Raw genomic sequence first — 18,268 nt, forward strand, 5'->3', positions numbered from 1 at the left:
CATTAATGTGTTGGGCTATACATGTACTTTCTGGCATCAGTGTTGGTGATATATGGTTCCTAAGAAAAAGTAGAAACTGATTTGTTTATGTAAATGAAGTGATGTTGAGCTATGTAGGGAGGGTGATACTGATGTACTTTATTAGAGCAGCTGTTCACATCTGATTCAACTTGTGATGACAAAGTGAATAGGTAACTGTTGCAAGTATCCAGAATATGAAGATCTTGCAAATTATTGTGGTGTGAATACAGACATACAGACCTCGTGAAGTGATATAATCAGGGTATAGCTGAAATATGGCCCTGTCAAATTGTTCAGTGTAATCAAGTGCCTTTTACTGTCAAAGCAATACTGTAAGCAAGCATTCCCATGTATCCAAGTTATGCTGTTCTCTTTAGTCAAATGGCTCTGTGAGATGTTGCTCATATTGAGCAATTATATATCCAGCACATTTGATTTCTCATGATTGTTGGTGTATTCATATTGCATTAAAGTTTGTTAGATGCCATGTCTACATGATCCCCCGGTGTAAAGGTTTAAGCTGTCATGTGCGTATCAATGGAGCAGTTTTGAGCAGTAATGCATGGGTGAAACAAACCACAAACAAGGTATAATAACAACATCTAGTATTACAATGAAGATCTAACTGAATGACTTAATTGTCCTGTAAGCTGACCACAGTTTCTACATAACTGTAAGAGTATCATTGCCTGAAAATTTAAAGTGAATACTGTATAAGCTGTTATTTTCACGAGGGTTTAATTTTTGTGGAATTTTGCGAATCACAGTTTGCTCGCCAAGTTAACATGCAACACGCTCAGGGAATAGTGCATTTATCATGGCATCAGTGTCAATTTGCGAAAACGACATCTCGCAAAAATACATCGTATCTGTAACCTCATTTGCAAAAATATCTGTACGCAAAAATAACAGCTTATAAAGTAATTGAGAAAACATGAAAGTAAACTTAAAGCTTGATTACCTTTTTCCTCACTTTTCAACAAGACAGCTTTCATTGAACCAGAGCAGTTTTTAAGGCACCCACTGTGTGTACATACAGTGTATGTACCCATTCATTGCAAATCATTGTCAATGTTTTCAATTGCATATGTCAAGATGAAGATACATTCATAATTACACCCAAGTCAGTAGCATGTTCCTGGATGCGTCTTTTCCAGTAGACATGTGTTGGTTTGAGTATTGAATCTGGAGGTGGCAGCGCTATTGTAATCACAATTATTCCTGATTTAATCAACTGGTCTTGAGATGTAATGACTTCGAAAGTCATTTGAAAAGTTCTAATTTTGAACATAATGGTATTGTTGTATGGTAAAGAATGAAGGATAATTATGATAAAAAGCAAAGAGAAATTCCAAATCTTGGGAGAATTCATAGATTACTGCTAGCAACATGGGGTTGTCTTCTGGTATATTGCATGGCATTTTTATTTCAAATGTTGCTTTCAGACAAAGTATTTGGGGGGGGGGGGGCTGGATCAGGCAGGGAGGGCATTTATCCCTTAGATACCTTCTCCCACTTTAACCAAACAGCAGTCAATACATGTTGTTGCCACAGAGTTGGAAAAGAAACTTCCCATTGGTATTGGCCAAGAAAATTAACATGATAATAATATGAATTAGAGACACATAGTCTTAACTGTATTCGTTGTCAATTTCATCGTGATAATTGTAGTAATTGCTGATCCTGTCACGCCAGTCCATGTGAGATCAATACAAAGTATTGCTGTTATACCATAGCAATTCCAATTGGCAATGTTTTGCGTGGGTCTGTGTTTTGTTTGTTTTCACATGTGCTGATGTGTTAATCATATTTGAGAGAGAAGAAGAGAGAAAGTATTATTGACAGTTAAATTCACATTTGTAACATCTCCATGCACATACATAAATTGACTGAAAGGTAGATAGATATGCAGGTGCAAATTGCTACACAAACAGAGGAATGTCTTGTGAATGATTTGTAGGGTACATTTCTTAAAATTTTATTTTTTCCTGCATATTTACTCCATATATTTGAAAATAAATTACATCTTATTTGAACATATACAATGATTATCATACATATAACATGGTAGTTACAGAAATAGTACACTATGTCACACTTAAACTGGAAAAATGCACTAGACTGCGATGGTGAGCTAAACACAATAGTAGCCCCAATAAGGGTAAGAAAAGAATGAATTTCAATGTATGTATCCAAACTCACACGACAAATATGATATATATGTATTTCTGACAGAAAAGAGAATAAAGTTGTGTGCTAAATAATTTTGCTATGTATGCATTTGAATGTGTGCCTAACACAAGAGACACCATATCTGACAGAACTCCGCCACGATGTGATATTAAAATGAAAACTGGACATTTCTCAGAGAGCTAACAAAAAAAAATAATAAATAAATAAATGTTGACATACACTTGTATTTAAAGAGAATACTTTGTTAGTCATCACAAACTGAAACAGCATATTCATTTCCAATTGTAAAGAAAGCCACAAACCTCACTCCCACTTATGCTCTTTCCTTTCAGGTCCATGAAAAGGTGACAAAATTAGAACATCCTTCATCTCTCGCACTGTTTTTCACACTAAACTCACAGGCCCGAATTCACGAAGGTGGTACAAAGTAAACCATGGTTTAAACCATGGACAAAAACCATGGAGCGCCAAGTGTTGCACGGAATATTTCGTTACAAGATTGGTCATTTTCGTCGACAAAATGACCGTTTCGATAATGAAATTATCATTTCGTGGACGAAATGTTCATTTAGTTACAAAATGTTGTCATTTCGTTTCAAAATAATCATTTCACCGACGAAATGACTGATTTTGTAACGGAATTTTCCATGCGACACTTGGCACTCCACGGTTTTTGTCCATGGTTTAGACCATGGTTTCATTTGTACCACCTTCGTGAATTCAGGCCACAATGTCTGCACTATCTTTCATTCATTCAAATTTCTACCACAGTTGGCACAAAATTTCAGGACTATACGTTTTACTAATGCCAGATGCAGTATAAAGAAGGCAGCCTCAGTGGGACAGTGTGAAGGTACAGAACAAATTAATGTTTATGCTCTTGATGCTTCTTCCTGCCAAAACACTGACATGTTAAGCAATCATATCTCACTGTAGAAACTGCATGTGTCGTGGCACTCAAAGAAAGAAATGAAAAATTCCCTTTTCATCCTTACATGGATTTGGGATAAGCCTTGAAAGCCCCTGAAGTTGTGACAAAGAGTAATTCAAATTGTCATCATTGCTCTGCACTCATAAATGTATGCAGTTTGTGACACTGAATTGAAACTGCTTCTTGTTGATTTACTATTCTACATGTATTCGTCTGTCTGGCAAGGATGGAAGTTCATCAAAGAAAAAAGGAGGGAAAAAAACCTTCGACTCCAGGTCATTGGTAGATAAATGAATCGGTAGAGATTTACACAAGATGTGCATTTACAATATATAGTACAAATATTCACCACTGAGATGTATAAATCAGACTAAAAAATCGTTGGCTGAAAATGAGAAGGGCATGGTGCTTTGAACACCATGGCTTTAGTGGCAACCTGAAGCCCTTATCAATCTCAGCCAACGAAATAAATTCATTAAATTAGGAAGTCCACAGAATGACTTGCTGTGAACAGGACTAAATAAAACTTAAATTTAGTGAGATTTCCAGTACCATAGGAGAAGAGGAATCTTTCATACATATTCATGCTTTTGTTAACTCAAATTCTTGCATGATTAGTTTTTGTTTGCCTTTTTATTGGGGTGGGGATGGAAAAAACACTTTCAAAAAGATGCCAAGATAACAACACTTCACAATTACTATGGCATCAAAAACATCTTATATCAGTTAGAAAGCACAAAGGCATCTTTTGCCTGAAGAATAGGACTACTTCAATAGAGTGGTTTCAGCGACAGGAGCTCAGGTAATAATATCTTCTAGTCTTCATCATCTGAAAAGACATCTGTGGCTTGAGAAACAGAGGTCAGCTGCCGGCTCACTCCAGCTATAAAAACATAAAAGAGAGATATACCGATGAATTGACAGGAAACTCTCTCTGAACCACTATAAGAAAAAAAAAAACAACAACAGAAGGAGGAGGCCCACGTAACAGTGCATTAACTTATATTCTTAACTTTCAGTGCTTATAGTCTCCGACAAATTTGGTAACTTGCTGTAATTTTGCTTACTTGAACTATATAGTATTATTAATGGAATCGGCCATGATGAACAATGTTGAGCCACTTTCTGTCAAAACAGAAATTATTTTACCAAGCTATATGGCTTGAGCAATTTATTACTATACCCACCTTGCAAAGGCGTCGTCTTCGTTGGTGTACCAGCAAAACCAGCACTAACATTGATAAAAGATGAGACAAACACAGAAATTTTGTTGAATTTGTGTTTAAGCTGCATGAAACATAGGTTGTAGATTTGTTCTCGACTCACACACTAAACTAGATTTTGCTGATGCAAATAAATCTGGGATACATGGAAACATTGAGAACCATATCTGGTATCAACTTCAAGATGTTTCAGTTGTTTGAGTGGTACCAACAGAATCCAACCTATACGATCTTATAGTACTTAGTATGATAAACATAGTAAAATGTGATAATACGATATATCCTCTTGACAGTATGACTTTTCATCTTTCATATAAAAAAAAAGAAAGAAACGAAGCCAATATAAACCACAGAAACCGCATCATATAGAAAGATGCAGGCCAATAGTTGACTGAATTCCTGCAACCCCTACAAAAATGTTGAACGACAAGCCTTAATAGGCGGGAATGCTTCAAAATTTTCTCGTCAATGTTGATGAAGTAGTAATATTTTACTTGCCTGTTCTTACCAGGGATACATTTTTTTTAAAATCTCTTTGGCCCAGGGCTGACGGGCTTGTGGTGGTGTCAAGATTTCATGAATATCTTATGTTTTTTAGGACATTTTGTCTGTTTTTTTTTTTTATGTCAAGAAGTTGGCATCTCTGGGTACCCATAGGTGCCCCTGTGCTGCAGTGCATCAAGTAATGTGGCCTTCTGCCAGGAGAGGATGCTATACTCACTCCCGCTTTGACTGATCCTCTTCTGCCTCCTCATCTTGCTCCGACCCAACAGGGGCAAGCGTCTGAGGGTTGAACTGGTTCAGTGGCTCACCAATGATGCCGATACTGCAGGATGAAATGAGACAGGCAAAAAGAAATCAATCATCAATAAAAGTGTTATCCCCATGATCACTGATGTACTTAGTGTTTTCTTTCAGAACTATCTCTTCCCCCTCTTTATTGCTGCATTTTCAATAAACAAGGTTTGGACATTCCCATTCCTGCTTTTACAAAGTTTTCAAGGTGTACATGTGCCATGCCAAATAAGATAAAAACAAAAATAAAAAGACAAAATAAAATCTACTATCTACTATTTCTTGTTTGGCTTTGGACATGCATTGATCAAAAACTGGGATGCACACTTGTGCAGCGGTCTATACAGTCAACATCCCCCAAGGAAATGCCAATCAGATCACATGTACATGAATAAGTATGGCTTTTTTTAACATGTGAGGATATGTCACCTAATTTTATTCCACTTACTTTTTCTTGAAAAACGCTGGTTTGCCCCTAGGTTGAAGCGATTCTGCTGGCACTGATTGGTTTCTGTACAAACAACCAAGACAAGAGATTGACATTATCGTAATATTTCTCTGAGGCTTGTTTCCATTTGAATCGTATCCAGATGCAAAAAGAGGGAACATTTTGCACAGCCTGGGTACTGCACATAACTACAAGAGTGGCACTCTGTTTTATGAGACTTGAATAATGAAGGGGTGGGGGAAGGTGGGGGATAACAATTATACAAAGTGCCTTCAACAATCACTTCACTGCATTCAAAATACAGATGTAACAGTGGAAGGAAGCAAAAGATTCATTCAGCCACGACAGTTCTAAGACTCCCAGGTAGTTCTCTCCCAAGACCAGGCATCATATCTGCGTTTTCTGACAGAAATGACATCTAGAAACCCACACCAACCCCCCAACCCCCCCCCCCCAAAAAAAAAAAAATATATATATATAATAATAATAATAAATTAATTAATTAAAAAAATAAAAAATAAAATAAAAAATAAAACAAAAAATCTATAATTTCAACTTTTGTCACAGGTCAGGATGCTTCACACTTACTTGTTCAGTCTAAGATTGAATAAGTAATATCACGAAATAACATATGAAGCAAAAAAAAAAAAACAAAAAACAAAAGAACCATTCCGAGTAACCAAATTAATGACATAAAGTTCAAAAGACGCAAAACATACATCCATGACTGATTTATGTCAACACTAAAATATATACTTGTAATTAACAGTGTGTGGAGTTACTAGAAACTAACAAGTGCTCCAGTATATTGCTTACTCAGTGTAAAATTTTGCCATTTCATTGACAAGAAGTACACAGTTCATTGCAACTGATTGACAAATTGCCCAACATCGACGTAAATAAGCACTGAATTGATCAGTGTTTTAGTAGTAGCTGTGATAAAAATCATGGGCGTACATACTCGAGCAGGATTTCTTAATTTGAATAAAGTACACAGTTACTTTCCATTACAGTCTTTCTGTCACTCACCCTGAGGAATCCAGTGTCAGCTTCCCAAACAACCACTCATTTGCCTCCTTGGGTGTGGGCAGTAAGGATTTCAGCACTGGAGACCTGGTTCTGAAACATTTATGAGTAAAATTCACAACACTGTGACACTAACACATGAATGGAAAGAACCTGCATATCCCATAATACAAAGGCACATCTTGAATGGTGCTTTACACCTATCTATTTGCATGATGGCATGCAACTCAAACTGCTTTTTCAGATATACCAAGATTTCATTATCCCAAATTAATTGTAAGAGACATTGCTACACATAAACTACAAAGAAACAATGCAAAGTTTGAAAAACTTTTCACAAAGCAGGCACACACCTTGCAATAAATATTCTTCATGTCACTATCATATACAGAATCTGATGAAAAAAAAGAGTAAATCTTGGTAAAGAACTTCTGCAAGACTGTCTTGATAAATTACATTTATATTTCATTTCATGTCATTTCAAAACAATGCCACATCACCATCATATGACAGAATATTGAAAGGTTGTTGATCACTTACTTGACAATGCTTGTAATTGAGGGCCTGTCTCTGTTGAAGAAAGACAAAGTCTTCGAGTTAGTTTACTTCAACATTCTCTGACCTATACGCACAGAGGTCAACATTCTCATCAGGTGCAGCATAATCAACTTAAATCTAACAAAGACAAATACATAAAATATGATAGAAATTGGTTAAGAAATACATAGGTAAATGTGCACTAACTACATAGTGTACTACTTCTGCTCCTATATACAAAGTTTCACAGTAAGCTAAACAATATGAAATTATTTTTGAAACAGATGTATTCAGTTTAGCAGTGGTGGCCATGTTTTGTCTGATTTGATTTTTCTTTTGTTCTCTTGTGTGTGTGTGTGTGTGTGTGTGCGTGCGCGCGTGTTCAAAGGAATGTCATTATTGTGATCATGTATTAACTAACATTTTATATAGAGTATCCACCTTTAGACATGTACCACTTCAGAGGTAACATGCAGTGATCACAAACTAAAAATAGATAAAACATCTACACACTTTAACAGAACACCTTTGACTTCATGTATCTGAATGTCATTTGCAAAATGAATCCTGCAAATAACAAGCAAATGTGATGTGACTGACAGAAAACTTCAGATTCATAATTCGCTTCAAGATTCATCAAATAAAAGTACCTTTCATTGTGTGTAATGCACCATCAGCTAAAAAGCCTACTTGCCGTTTCAGTTGTCCACATTTGAAAGCATTCATACATACTCATACACAAGCACACAACATCCACTGACCTTCATCACATATACTGTACAAGCTGAAATTTTCGCGGTTGTTTTATTTTTGCGAATTTCGCGAATCGCCTTTGAACCGCGAAAATAACAACACGCGAAAAAAAACAACGTGCAAACAGATAAGCACAGTTAGACCTCGCAACCGTGAAATTAACAACACGTAAAAATGTTCTCCTAGTAGCAATTCACGAAAATATCTGTACACGAAAATTTCAGCTCGTACAGTAATACGTAAATAGCCACTTTGATACCTGTTGATTCTCCTCCTTTCTGCTGGAGTGATGCTTGGGGTGAATGTGAACATGTCCCTGGCCAATTCCTCATCATTCTCATTGTCTTCCTCGGGTGAATTCTTTATCCTCAGTGCTGGGTTGAAGACATCTGACCGCAATACCCTAGTTCATCACACGGGGAGAGAAAATAATAGGAACGTCTATGGTTAAATGCATCCGAGTATTTTAGAAATATCCAACAACAAAAAATAAGACATAGAAACAAAACAAACACATGACCAAAATGTAGATTCACAGAAGTGATGGCATGAACACTGATATTTCAAGTCATATCATCCTGAAGAGAAATTATTCTTAAGCATATGTCAAATAAAATCGAAATGGAGATGTTTTTATTTGTATCTGCATATTTTCTACATAAACCAATGTAAGAGTAAAAACACAATAATAAAAATTAATGAAAGCATAAAATAATGGATTCAATTAAAGAAACATCTCAGCTGCGCATACAGGATACTGTTCTTCTGAAAGGATTAGAAAAAACACTACATTAAAAGAAAAACAACATTCTGCACCATTATCACATCCACCTCGTATTGGTCGACAATAAAATTGTGACATTGTAAAATAAGCTCACCTCCCAAGTTCCTTGTTAATAAGGTCGTGATCTTTTCTGCGGAAAACCAGCCAGACGAGATACACACAGAACTTGTACAAAGTCTGTAAAAGGTCGGACAAACAAAGAAAAAAAAAATTCTGTAGTATGGCGGAATTAAATTTTCTCATCACCTGCAGAAACTACACCATGTTATCTGTGACTTACAAGCAAATAACTTGGAATAAAGAATACTGTAAAACATGATATATTCACTGCACAAAATATTCGTGAATTGGAGCCAATGGCCTTTTTCATGGCGTGAAATTTTCGCGAATTGCAACTGCCGTTCAATGCAATGTAGACAAGAACTTTTGCGTGCATTTTATTTTCGCGAATGTTGGTGCTTGCGAAATTCGCGAAATTAAAATGCACGCAAACATTCCTCGTTTTACAGTATTCAAGAAAACAATAGTATTCATCAAATGACACCCGAAGATCATACAATGACAATGAATAATAATGCATACCTAATGTAATGAATAATAAATTCATACCTTTGATTAGTTGACTACAGAAAATGACAGCCTCTATGACTCACCTCATATATCTCCCTGTCTTTGTATGTTGAAGACTGCCTTTTACTGCAAATGAGGATGAAATGTGTATAAAACTTTATTCAATGTTGAATCAGATGACTTGTAATGTCTTTAAGCCTCAGTACATGACAGGAATTCTAAAAGATGCAGCAATATATTGAACATTTTGATCTCACCATTAATAGAGAAAGGGTGCAATAGCATGTATAACAATATGCACTTCAAATCAACACATTTTCATTATTATCAGAGATGCTACGTTGACTGGGCAAAATCTTCATCATACCAAGAACATTGTAAACTTTGGGTTATGGCTGATTTGTCTGCTTTATATTTCTTCTAACTTTGCTTCAAGATTGTGGATTATATTAAAATGGAATCATGATGTAGTTAAGATTTGACATAAAATATGGACACAGATTATCCCTTACAGCAATCCTAAGTAGTACTGAGGGTATATAGGATTCAAATTCTTAATCAGAGATATTATTACAAATTATACTGCCAGAGTAAAACATTCTACAGACTGGACACAATGCTACTACAACAGATCACTGGTTCATGTACATACTTGCCACTACCCATGTGATGATGTTCCTGCAGGCCCAAACCGAGGATGAGGATGCAGTAGCTCTGTGCAAGATGCCTCTTAGCAACATCCATGCGCTCTGTGATTTCTGCCATGGCCTCTTGCTCAGCAGCACTTGGCTCCCTACATCACAAGAAAATGCAATCATATACATCATATGAAATATGCACACATACCACCAACATTTGAAAAAATAGTACAGTAATAATAATTATAAAAAAAATACAGACAATGTAGGAAAGTGGACTGAATTACACTGTGTAATATAAAACAAAATCTTAAGATACCTTAGGTACAATCTATTATACACAATTCTTTATAGAACCAAGGGCAACACCAAACTATTATCAAATATTTGTAACATATTCTTGGCAGTGATGGAGGGTTCTACATTATCATAATTTTATCTCTCATATCATTTACACATATTTGATTTGAATGGATACCAATATGGATAGACAGATAAGGACAAATTTCCTTTAACAGGTAACCATCATGGATTTTCAACGATAAAAATCCTGCTGTAATAAGGCTTAGGGTTTTTTTTTTTTTTTTTTTTTTTTTTTTTTTTTTTTTTTTTGATAAACTTAACTACAAACACACTGACAGAGCAACAAACTCTTTTTTACATTTTCATTCATGCTGAACTTGACTGAATTTCATCTGCACGTCGAACCTGTCATGGCATAATATGATAAGGTCACTAAAGTATTTAGTTTTGAGCTATTTTAACAAGCACATGATGATAGTAATGATACTTTTCCAAGATCTATGGAAACACAATAAAAAAAACTTACGTTGTCATTTGCTTTGGTTTCTTCTCCAAGGTGAGCTTGTCAAAATAGCTGGCAAAATAGTTCAGCAGACCAATCAGGAATTCGTCAAATTGTCCAAGCCTTATGAAAGAAAGGCATTAAAAGTTAATGTATTGGACTTTGAGGGAAATATCACAAAAACAAACAGTAGAAATGAGGAAATATTGAATAAATATACTAGTCTTGAAACACGGTGACTAAAAATGCAATACAAATCCTCTTTTTTTTTCTTCTTCTTTTTTTGCAAATGATGCAATTTGCTTTCACAAGTTAAATGGATTCAATATGAGAGACTATGCAGGCACATTAACTAAAACATGTCTTCTCACACAGTGACTTTCCATTTAATTGGAAAACAGTGACTCACATGCAATACACAAAATTTGCACATGCAAAGCTGTTTTTTAGTTTTCAGTAGAGAGTCACAAATGCACTATGATTTTATTTCGTCTCATTCTCAAAGTCATACTGTTAAATCAACACAGATTGTTGGGGTAAGGCATACACACACCATGTACATTTCGAAAGGCATGGAAGTTAGAAACAAACCTAATACAATTAGAATTACCTTGTACCTTGAAAACTTTTGGAAAACACAAAACTTGGATTACAGGCAAAAGAAAAAAAAAAAAGAAAGGGAGAGCCTTACAAAAATCCAATATATTTAGCATACTAATTCTAGAAAAACACACTACTTGAAAGCAGGTAAATAGAGAAATGATATCAGTTTACTCTATTCCATTACGCTTGCACAATCTAAATTGGTTTATCATGAGAGATATGCAAGCACATCACCTAATGAAATGTCTTAATTCCTCATACACTGACTTTCCGAAGTTTTTCTGCGTAAGATATTTCAATACCACATCATTACAGAATTAGGAAGTATATTTAACCTGTTTGGCAGATTTTTGGATCTATACAGAATATCTGCAATTCAAGCAAGGTTACTGTAATCTGCTCCCATACTTACTCGTACAAGCACATCTCAAAGGAGTCAGTTGGGAAATTCACTTCATTTAACATGAAGAGAGCAACAGCTGAAACAAAACAGAACATAAGAGCTACACATCAACAGATAGCAATGATTATGTCTACAAAGGCAATGAATTATATATTCATTTATCATTGCTGAATCATTTTAACTAAATGCACTGCTTTTTCCTCTCAGAGTAGTTCAGGAAATGCAGAATTTGAAGTGAGAGAGTGTGTAAGTTATTTTGTTAAAATGGTATTGACTTTGTGATTTGAAAAGGGAGGGTAACTAAAAGCAAGAAGAATCAGTGCTGACAAATCTCTTACAGCAGGCAGGAAGGCTGATGAACACATACATCTCATTGACTCAAAAAGGAATTAAATCAATTCACATAGCCAGTTATTACTACTGAGAAAAAAAAAATGATTGTGAAAATTTGCCAACACATTACAGTACAGCAAATAAGCACTGTTCTTCTGGAAGCAGAGATTTTATATGAACACTTGGCTATTGTCCGTCTCCTACTTTCACGCAAGCAAAACATTATATGCAGTTGAGACACTAGAAAACTTTTTGGACTTCACAAGTCCATTAGGTCAGACATAATGTAAATCCATCAGCCTACTTGTTCAGCTAAAACTTACACTTGACTCTCTGCAAAGTGACCGAGGTCTCCTTCTCTGCCTTGTTGGACCTGGCTGACCTTGCTCCTATACCGCCTCCCTGAATGCCTCTAGTTCCTCCTTGACCCTTCCCATCGAATTTGTTTGGCGTTGCCCTGGATTTGGAGAGAATTTAAAAAATATATATATATATAAAAACAAATATAAAAACAAACAACTTTTGGTGCATAAAACCACAGTGAAAACCATCTATGTATGGCTTACTGAGCTGAATGTTCATATAGCAGCTCTAACTATGGTGTGAAAGGTGTTTTTTGCTGTTTGTTTTTTTAGACATCCATACTAATAGTTTGTGTGTTAATTCCATTCTCAATCAAGTATGTTGTTGTAAATATTTTTGTTCACCTTCCCTTCTGTCAAGTTACGGATGCATATCAAGTGCCATCATGTCTTCAAGGGACACTCACATCAATTAACATTTAGACTTTACTAATAAACCATAATTTTAGTACCTTCATCCACTGGCTGAAAGGACAAAATCCTGCTGTGCCCCGTTGCATAAAAGTTACTATTGTGGTAACTTTGCCATCCAATGGTAACTACCATGGTAACAATACTCAACAGCCAATCAAAATCAAGAATTCCATGGAAGTTACCATTGGATGGCAAAGTTACCACAATAGTAACTTTTATGCAACGGTGCCCAGGAATGGTTGTCATGAGACAATACCAGTAGTCACAGAATTATTGTTGATGCTTTATTTCCCCAGATACGATTTTCACCTGTTTCAAAACGTAAGTAAACTTCTAATCTAGTATTGGTTAACTGACATTTGATCAAACAATGACCAGGCACTGTCAAACCTTACTCTATCTTTAGAAGTTTATAACATTTTATGTTCTCTGACAGTAAATTCCTTTCCACCTGCAGCAATCCTATTACATGTATTCATGAAGCACAATATTCCCTACAACAAAATCGTCCTTGCAAAAGAGAATCTTCAGAAACTATGTATCAAGGTCATACATCCCTTTTGCAAATGGCAAAAACTTTGTATGGTTGAAGAATAATGTCTCCCTACGTTGTGTATGACATTTTACGGTAATACACCATAGAGATTTTTTTTTAAAGAAATTAAAAACAAACCTGATGTCACTTGAGAATAAATCCCCCTTTTGTACCAGGAAAAATGGTCAGAATTTTGCAAGGTCCAAATAAATCAGTGGAAATCTACATTCTTCTTTCCAATCTGTTTAAAAAAAAAAAAAAAAAAAAAATCAATTCTTTATTATTTTGAGGAAGGGTCTGAATTACCTACCTCTCAATGTACCAGCTTAATTATGAAAGAAATCTGATTTTCAGGGTTGCAAAAGGAACAAGTGAACTTTAAAAGACAACAGCTCACTGTAAAAGGGGCATACCGAGTTTCTAGTAGTAGAAGTTCAATAGATAAGTCTCTAATCTCAGGTGCGAGTTTCTTCATTTGTCTCCCTCTACAAATTAAATTTGTTAAGATTGCAACTGCTGATCTGTAAATTAACAAACATGTCGGAAAAAGGAACCAGTGGGACTCAAACCCGTCATCTACTGCTTTCCGGGCAGCCACACTACCACCAGGCTGTCCCTGGTTGCCGGCAGTGACATGATGAACATGGAACAAATACCTAAGCTCCGAAATTCCGACATTGTTATGTTTTAAAAGTAGTCCAAGGCGGACAAGGAATATCAAATATTGTTAATATTTTTTTCAATATTGTTAATTAATTAAATGTTTTGCTTTCAGTCTCTAATTTTCTTGTTTTATTTTATACTTACCTATCCTTCTTGCTTGTATCTCCGAACACATGAGTCTTCTTCCTCTGGTTCTTCTTATCTTTTGGATCTATGGGCTGTGTTGCACTGCCACAGAATTATAGAACGAAAACAAAAAATAACATAACAATAATCACATTCATCACTGTGAAAGTGTTGGAACATTTGTATAAGTGCACTATTATCATAACAAACATGGTCATCACAAAATTCTTGTTACAATGAAGTAAAAGTTCAGGTCCCAAAATTATATTTTCTCAAATATCTTTATATACTCAACTGTTCGGCTATAATAGCTGATATGATATATTTATATACGACAAAAGAAAACTCGCAGTCCCAAGGACTTCATTGTACTGGGAGTGTCCTGTATACCATGGACATTACTTATATCAAATGATTGCATGATAAAGATATCTTCTATCAGCCATTCTATAATAACAACTGTATGACTTGTATGAAATGAGTCATTAATACAGAATGAATTCCATTTAATCAGATATGATCTACCTTTTCTTTCCATATTTTAATACAATCTCACTCTCATGGTTCAACCATATACAATGCATCGCAAGTGAAACTGAGTTCATGTCACACATGGCCTCAGCAAAACATGTAACTTGCAAAGATAAGGCAAAAAAAAAAAGAAAAGAAAATAGAGCAAAATCTGGCCTCATACAATATATCTATATTCCGATATTTCACTATTATGAATTTGATAACTTATTAGTTAGTCATAGAAATAATAAAAACATAGAATCTTCTACAGTCATTTGCACATTCTAATTCATTGAATGCACATATATTGTCATCAGTGCTTATTAAACTTTGTTTCAACTTGCCACCAGTTCATTCTGAATATTCAAATTTACATATATACACAAACAAGTGCACGACAGGAGAATTCAAATTAAATCTGTAAGGTGTACATTGGAACAGTACATCACCTGTATTGTATTTAAAATTGAATGTTAAGAGTATCGATATGTGGATCACATAAAATTATGAAAATAATATATGTGAAATGAAGTTCACAAAAAGGATGATGATCATGATAAAAAAAAAGAGATAAAATGAAAATTACAAATTATACAATCTGGTGATCATGATTAAAATAGAGCCAAAATTGGTAAATTAAAGCATTTTTATGATTCTGAAACAGACTACATGATCTGCAAGAATAATAATATATATATATATATATATATATATGTTATTATTATTATTGTTGTTGTTCTTTTATCATAATTATTTTAGTATTTTATAAATACTAAGTAGATCTAGAACTATTGGGATTGCTATTACAGACTGCACTACTACTAGACTCTACTGTTTCTATCATTGCTATCCTCATCATTACTACATATAGGTGGCTATCACTTTATACTAGCTAAACCTAGGTTTTCACAATTTTGGAAAGACAAGGCAAATAAATAATCTTTTTAACAATTATTGTTCCATGTGATTTAAATGGAATTGTACAAATGTAGAGACTACAGTCTAAATGCACTGCTGTAAAAGTATGAGCACATGCACTGCTGAGTATTCACAGAACTTATTTTCTAATACTAGCAATACTAATGTTGCGGAACATTTTATTTCCTTTCTTCTTTTTTTTTTTTACTGCAAATAAAGCGACGGCAAAAACATTTTGTCTTCGCCCGGGTTCGAACCGGGGACCTTCTGCGTGTAAAGCAGACGTGATAACCACTACACCACGAAGGCATTCCTGCCGTTGAGGGGGCCCGCATAATATAAATACGTGGTACAGCTGTTCGCCGTCACTACGTAAAATCGACCCTAAACCAACCTTGGTAGAAATTCCAAGCTGTTGGTTTCTTCCTTCCAGAACCACTTTCCTGCGGCAGCGATTGATGCCTGAAATAAACAATGGAACAATTTATGAAACTATAATATGAGCTTGTGACGAGAAAAGACACATTAATTTATTTCATTACTGGCAACTTCGAAGAAGTCGCAGCAGCAGTGCAGCGCGCAGGGCAGCAAGAGTAGTCCACGTACAGCATGCATCACACAGCCACAGACGTGAACACATGCAATCAGGCGTGCAGTGGAACTCGGCCGCCGGTGTAGCAGCGCGCGCTGCGATGAGCTGACATGACGAGCCTCAACTCTAACGTAACACCTTCACAAATGAAACTAATAAACAAGCATGGTAATTGGAACTTACATCATCAGATATTGTAACGGTCTTTGCCATCTCCGTCCTATTTTCCTACATACTCCGTTCATGAAAATAAAAACGAATGCTCACAGCTGATAACTGACTCGCCGCAGAAATTTCGCAAAACGTTGTCATGGGGACTGTATAGGTCTTATCGATGAGGGCGGCAATATTAGTCTAGCAGCCAGAAAGGGTCCCCGTGCACCCCCCCTAAAACAAAATTCTACGATATGTTCGAAGATCGTCAGAACCTGTATTTTCCGAATCCGGTTGTCGCCAGCGGAAAAAAAGGTTGCGCGCGCGTCTTATTTGCATATTTCTAAGATGGCCGCCGCCCGTTGCTAGGAGACGGATTATTTTTGAATAACTTTATTTAGGAATAACAAATTACCATAAAATGGTATCATTTTGAAGAGAATTAAATTTCCTACAAGCTGATACCCCATTTGATGGGATAAATAGTTGTTGTCATGAAATATTAAGGAAGGAATTATGTTTTTTAGCATTTTTCTAAAAAGATACGGAATTTGGTTATAATGTTCTTTTCCATACATCTAATATGCATTTACAAATAACATTTGAAATTTCCTAAAATTATCCCCCAAACATAACTATTATCATGTGAAAACGGCTTTCCTATACACCAATTCCTTTAAAAGTTACACGACATTAAAGGGGATAAGGTTCAATAGGTTTTACAGCAATATTTAAGGGTTATAATGTCTCCGCGCGCAATTGCGTAGGTTCTGTATGTGGGGGTTGTTGTAGATCACTGCTATCTATTGATCAAATCTCATCGAAATCGGCGAAGAAAGAAAGAAAAATTACACTTTCTATTCCTTATATGAAATAATTTTTTTTTTCTATTCTGTGTTACCAAACTCAATCCATTCAGCTTCCCATATGAACAGTTTCTTGTCTTTTTGGATTCCCTCCAAAATCACAACTTATCTGATATTAAAAAGTTAAAGAAAAAAATTTGACGTGACAGTTTCCTCTTATTGGAAGATTAAAGTGAAAAAAAAAAGAAGAATCTTATGCTAAAAGCCCTAAGAAATAAAGAACTTGTTAAATGGCCTTTCAGAGCTTAAAATGAAACATGGCTATCTTATTTTTTCATAACAAAATGAAGGGAAGTATCTGTGTAGTTCATGTCGGCCCATACTGGGTTACTATTCTTCAGAAATGGTTCCCGTGCACCCCCCCCCCCCAAAAAAAAAAAAAAAAATCTACGATGTGTTCGAAGATCGTCAGAACCTGTATTTTGCGAATCTGCTTGTCGCCAGCGGAAAAAAAGGGTTGCGCGTGCGTCTAATTTGCATACTTCTAAGATGGCCGCCGCCCGTTGCTAGGAGACGGATTATTTTTGAATAACTTTAGTTAAGAATATCAAATTACCATAAAAATTGTATCATATTAAAGAGAATTAAATTTCCTACAAGTTAATACCCCGTTTTATGTAATAAATAGTTGTTGTTATGAAATACTAAGGAAGGAAGGATTTTTTTTATACATTTTTCCCAAGAAATACAGATTTCAGTAATGTTTTTTCCATACATTTAATTTCTGTTTACAAATAACATCGGAATTTTCCTTAAGTTAAACCCCATAAATAAGTATTATTCTGTGAAAGCGGCTATTCAATACACCAATTTCTTAAAAAGTTACACGACATTAAAGGGAAAAGGTTCAATACGGTTATACAGAAATTTAAGGGTAATGTCGACGGCCGCACTTGCGTAACGCGTGTAATACTATAATAATCATTGCAAGTATGAGACCCTATCACTTCTTACATCCAAATTATTGATTAAATATCACTAAATCTTGTGGAATATGAAAACAAATTAAATTTTTTATTCGCTATCACCTTTGATTTACTCAGCTTCACTTTTAGTTTACGTC

The 18,268-nt window shown here is 35.2% G+C and overlaps 1 protein-coding gene and 1 non-coding gene across 3 annotated transcripts; both read right to left on the reverse strand.

The window, feature by feature from the left end:
- Positions 1-1,525: 1,525 nt before the first annotated feature.
- Positions 1,526-16,509, reverse strand: LOC140226404 (protein phosphatase 1 regulatory subunit 36-like). Of its 2 annotated transcripts, XM_072306882.1 has the most exons (16): positions 16,370-16,509; positions 15,989-16,056; positions 14,182-14,265; positions 12,387-12,520; positions 11,740-11,806; positions 10,749-10,847; positions 9,934-10,074; positions 9,365-9,407; positions 8,806-8,888; positions 8,187-8,330; positions 7,178-7,207; positions 6,641-6,730; positions 5,612-5,674; positions 5,090-5,194; positions 4,333-4,376; positions 1,526-4,028 (listed from the first exon to the last, which is right to left on the reverse strand). In XM_072306882.1, exons 1-16 carry the CDS (start codon positions 16,397-16,399, stop codon positions 3,961-3,963), a joined length of 1,293 nt encoding a protein of 430 aa, XP_072162983.1. In that variant the 5' UTR covers positions 16,400-16,509; the 3' UTR covers positions 1,526-3,960. The 2 variants fall into 2 exon arrangements, with proteins under 2 accessions (XP_072162983.1, XP_072162990.1); XM_072306889.1 differs by lacking the exon at positions 15,989-16,056 and having other exon boundaries at positions 16,370-16,465.
- On the reverse strand, positions 15,831-15,903 carry Trnav-uac (transfer RNA valine (anticodon UAC)). Its single transcript has one exon. It is a non-coding gene; the product is annotated as a tRNA-Val (tRNA).
- Positions 16,510-18,268: the final 1,759 nt, after the last annotated feature.

This window comes from Diadema setosum, chromosome 1, assembly GCF_964275005.1.
Source record: "Diadema setosum chromosome 1, eeDiaSeto1, whole genome shotgun sequence".
NCBI lineage: Eukaryota > Metazoa > Echinodermata > Echinoidea > Diadematoida > Diadematidae > Diadema > Diadema setosum.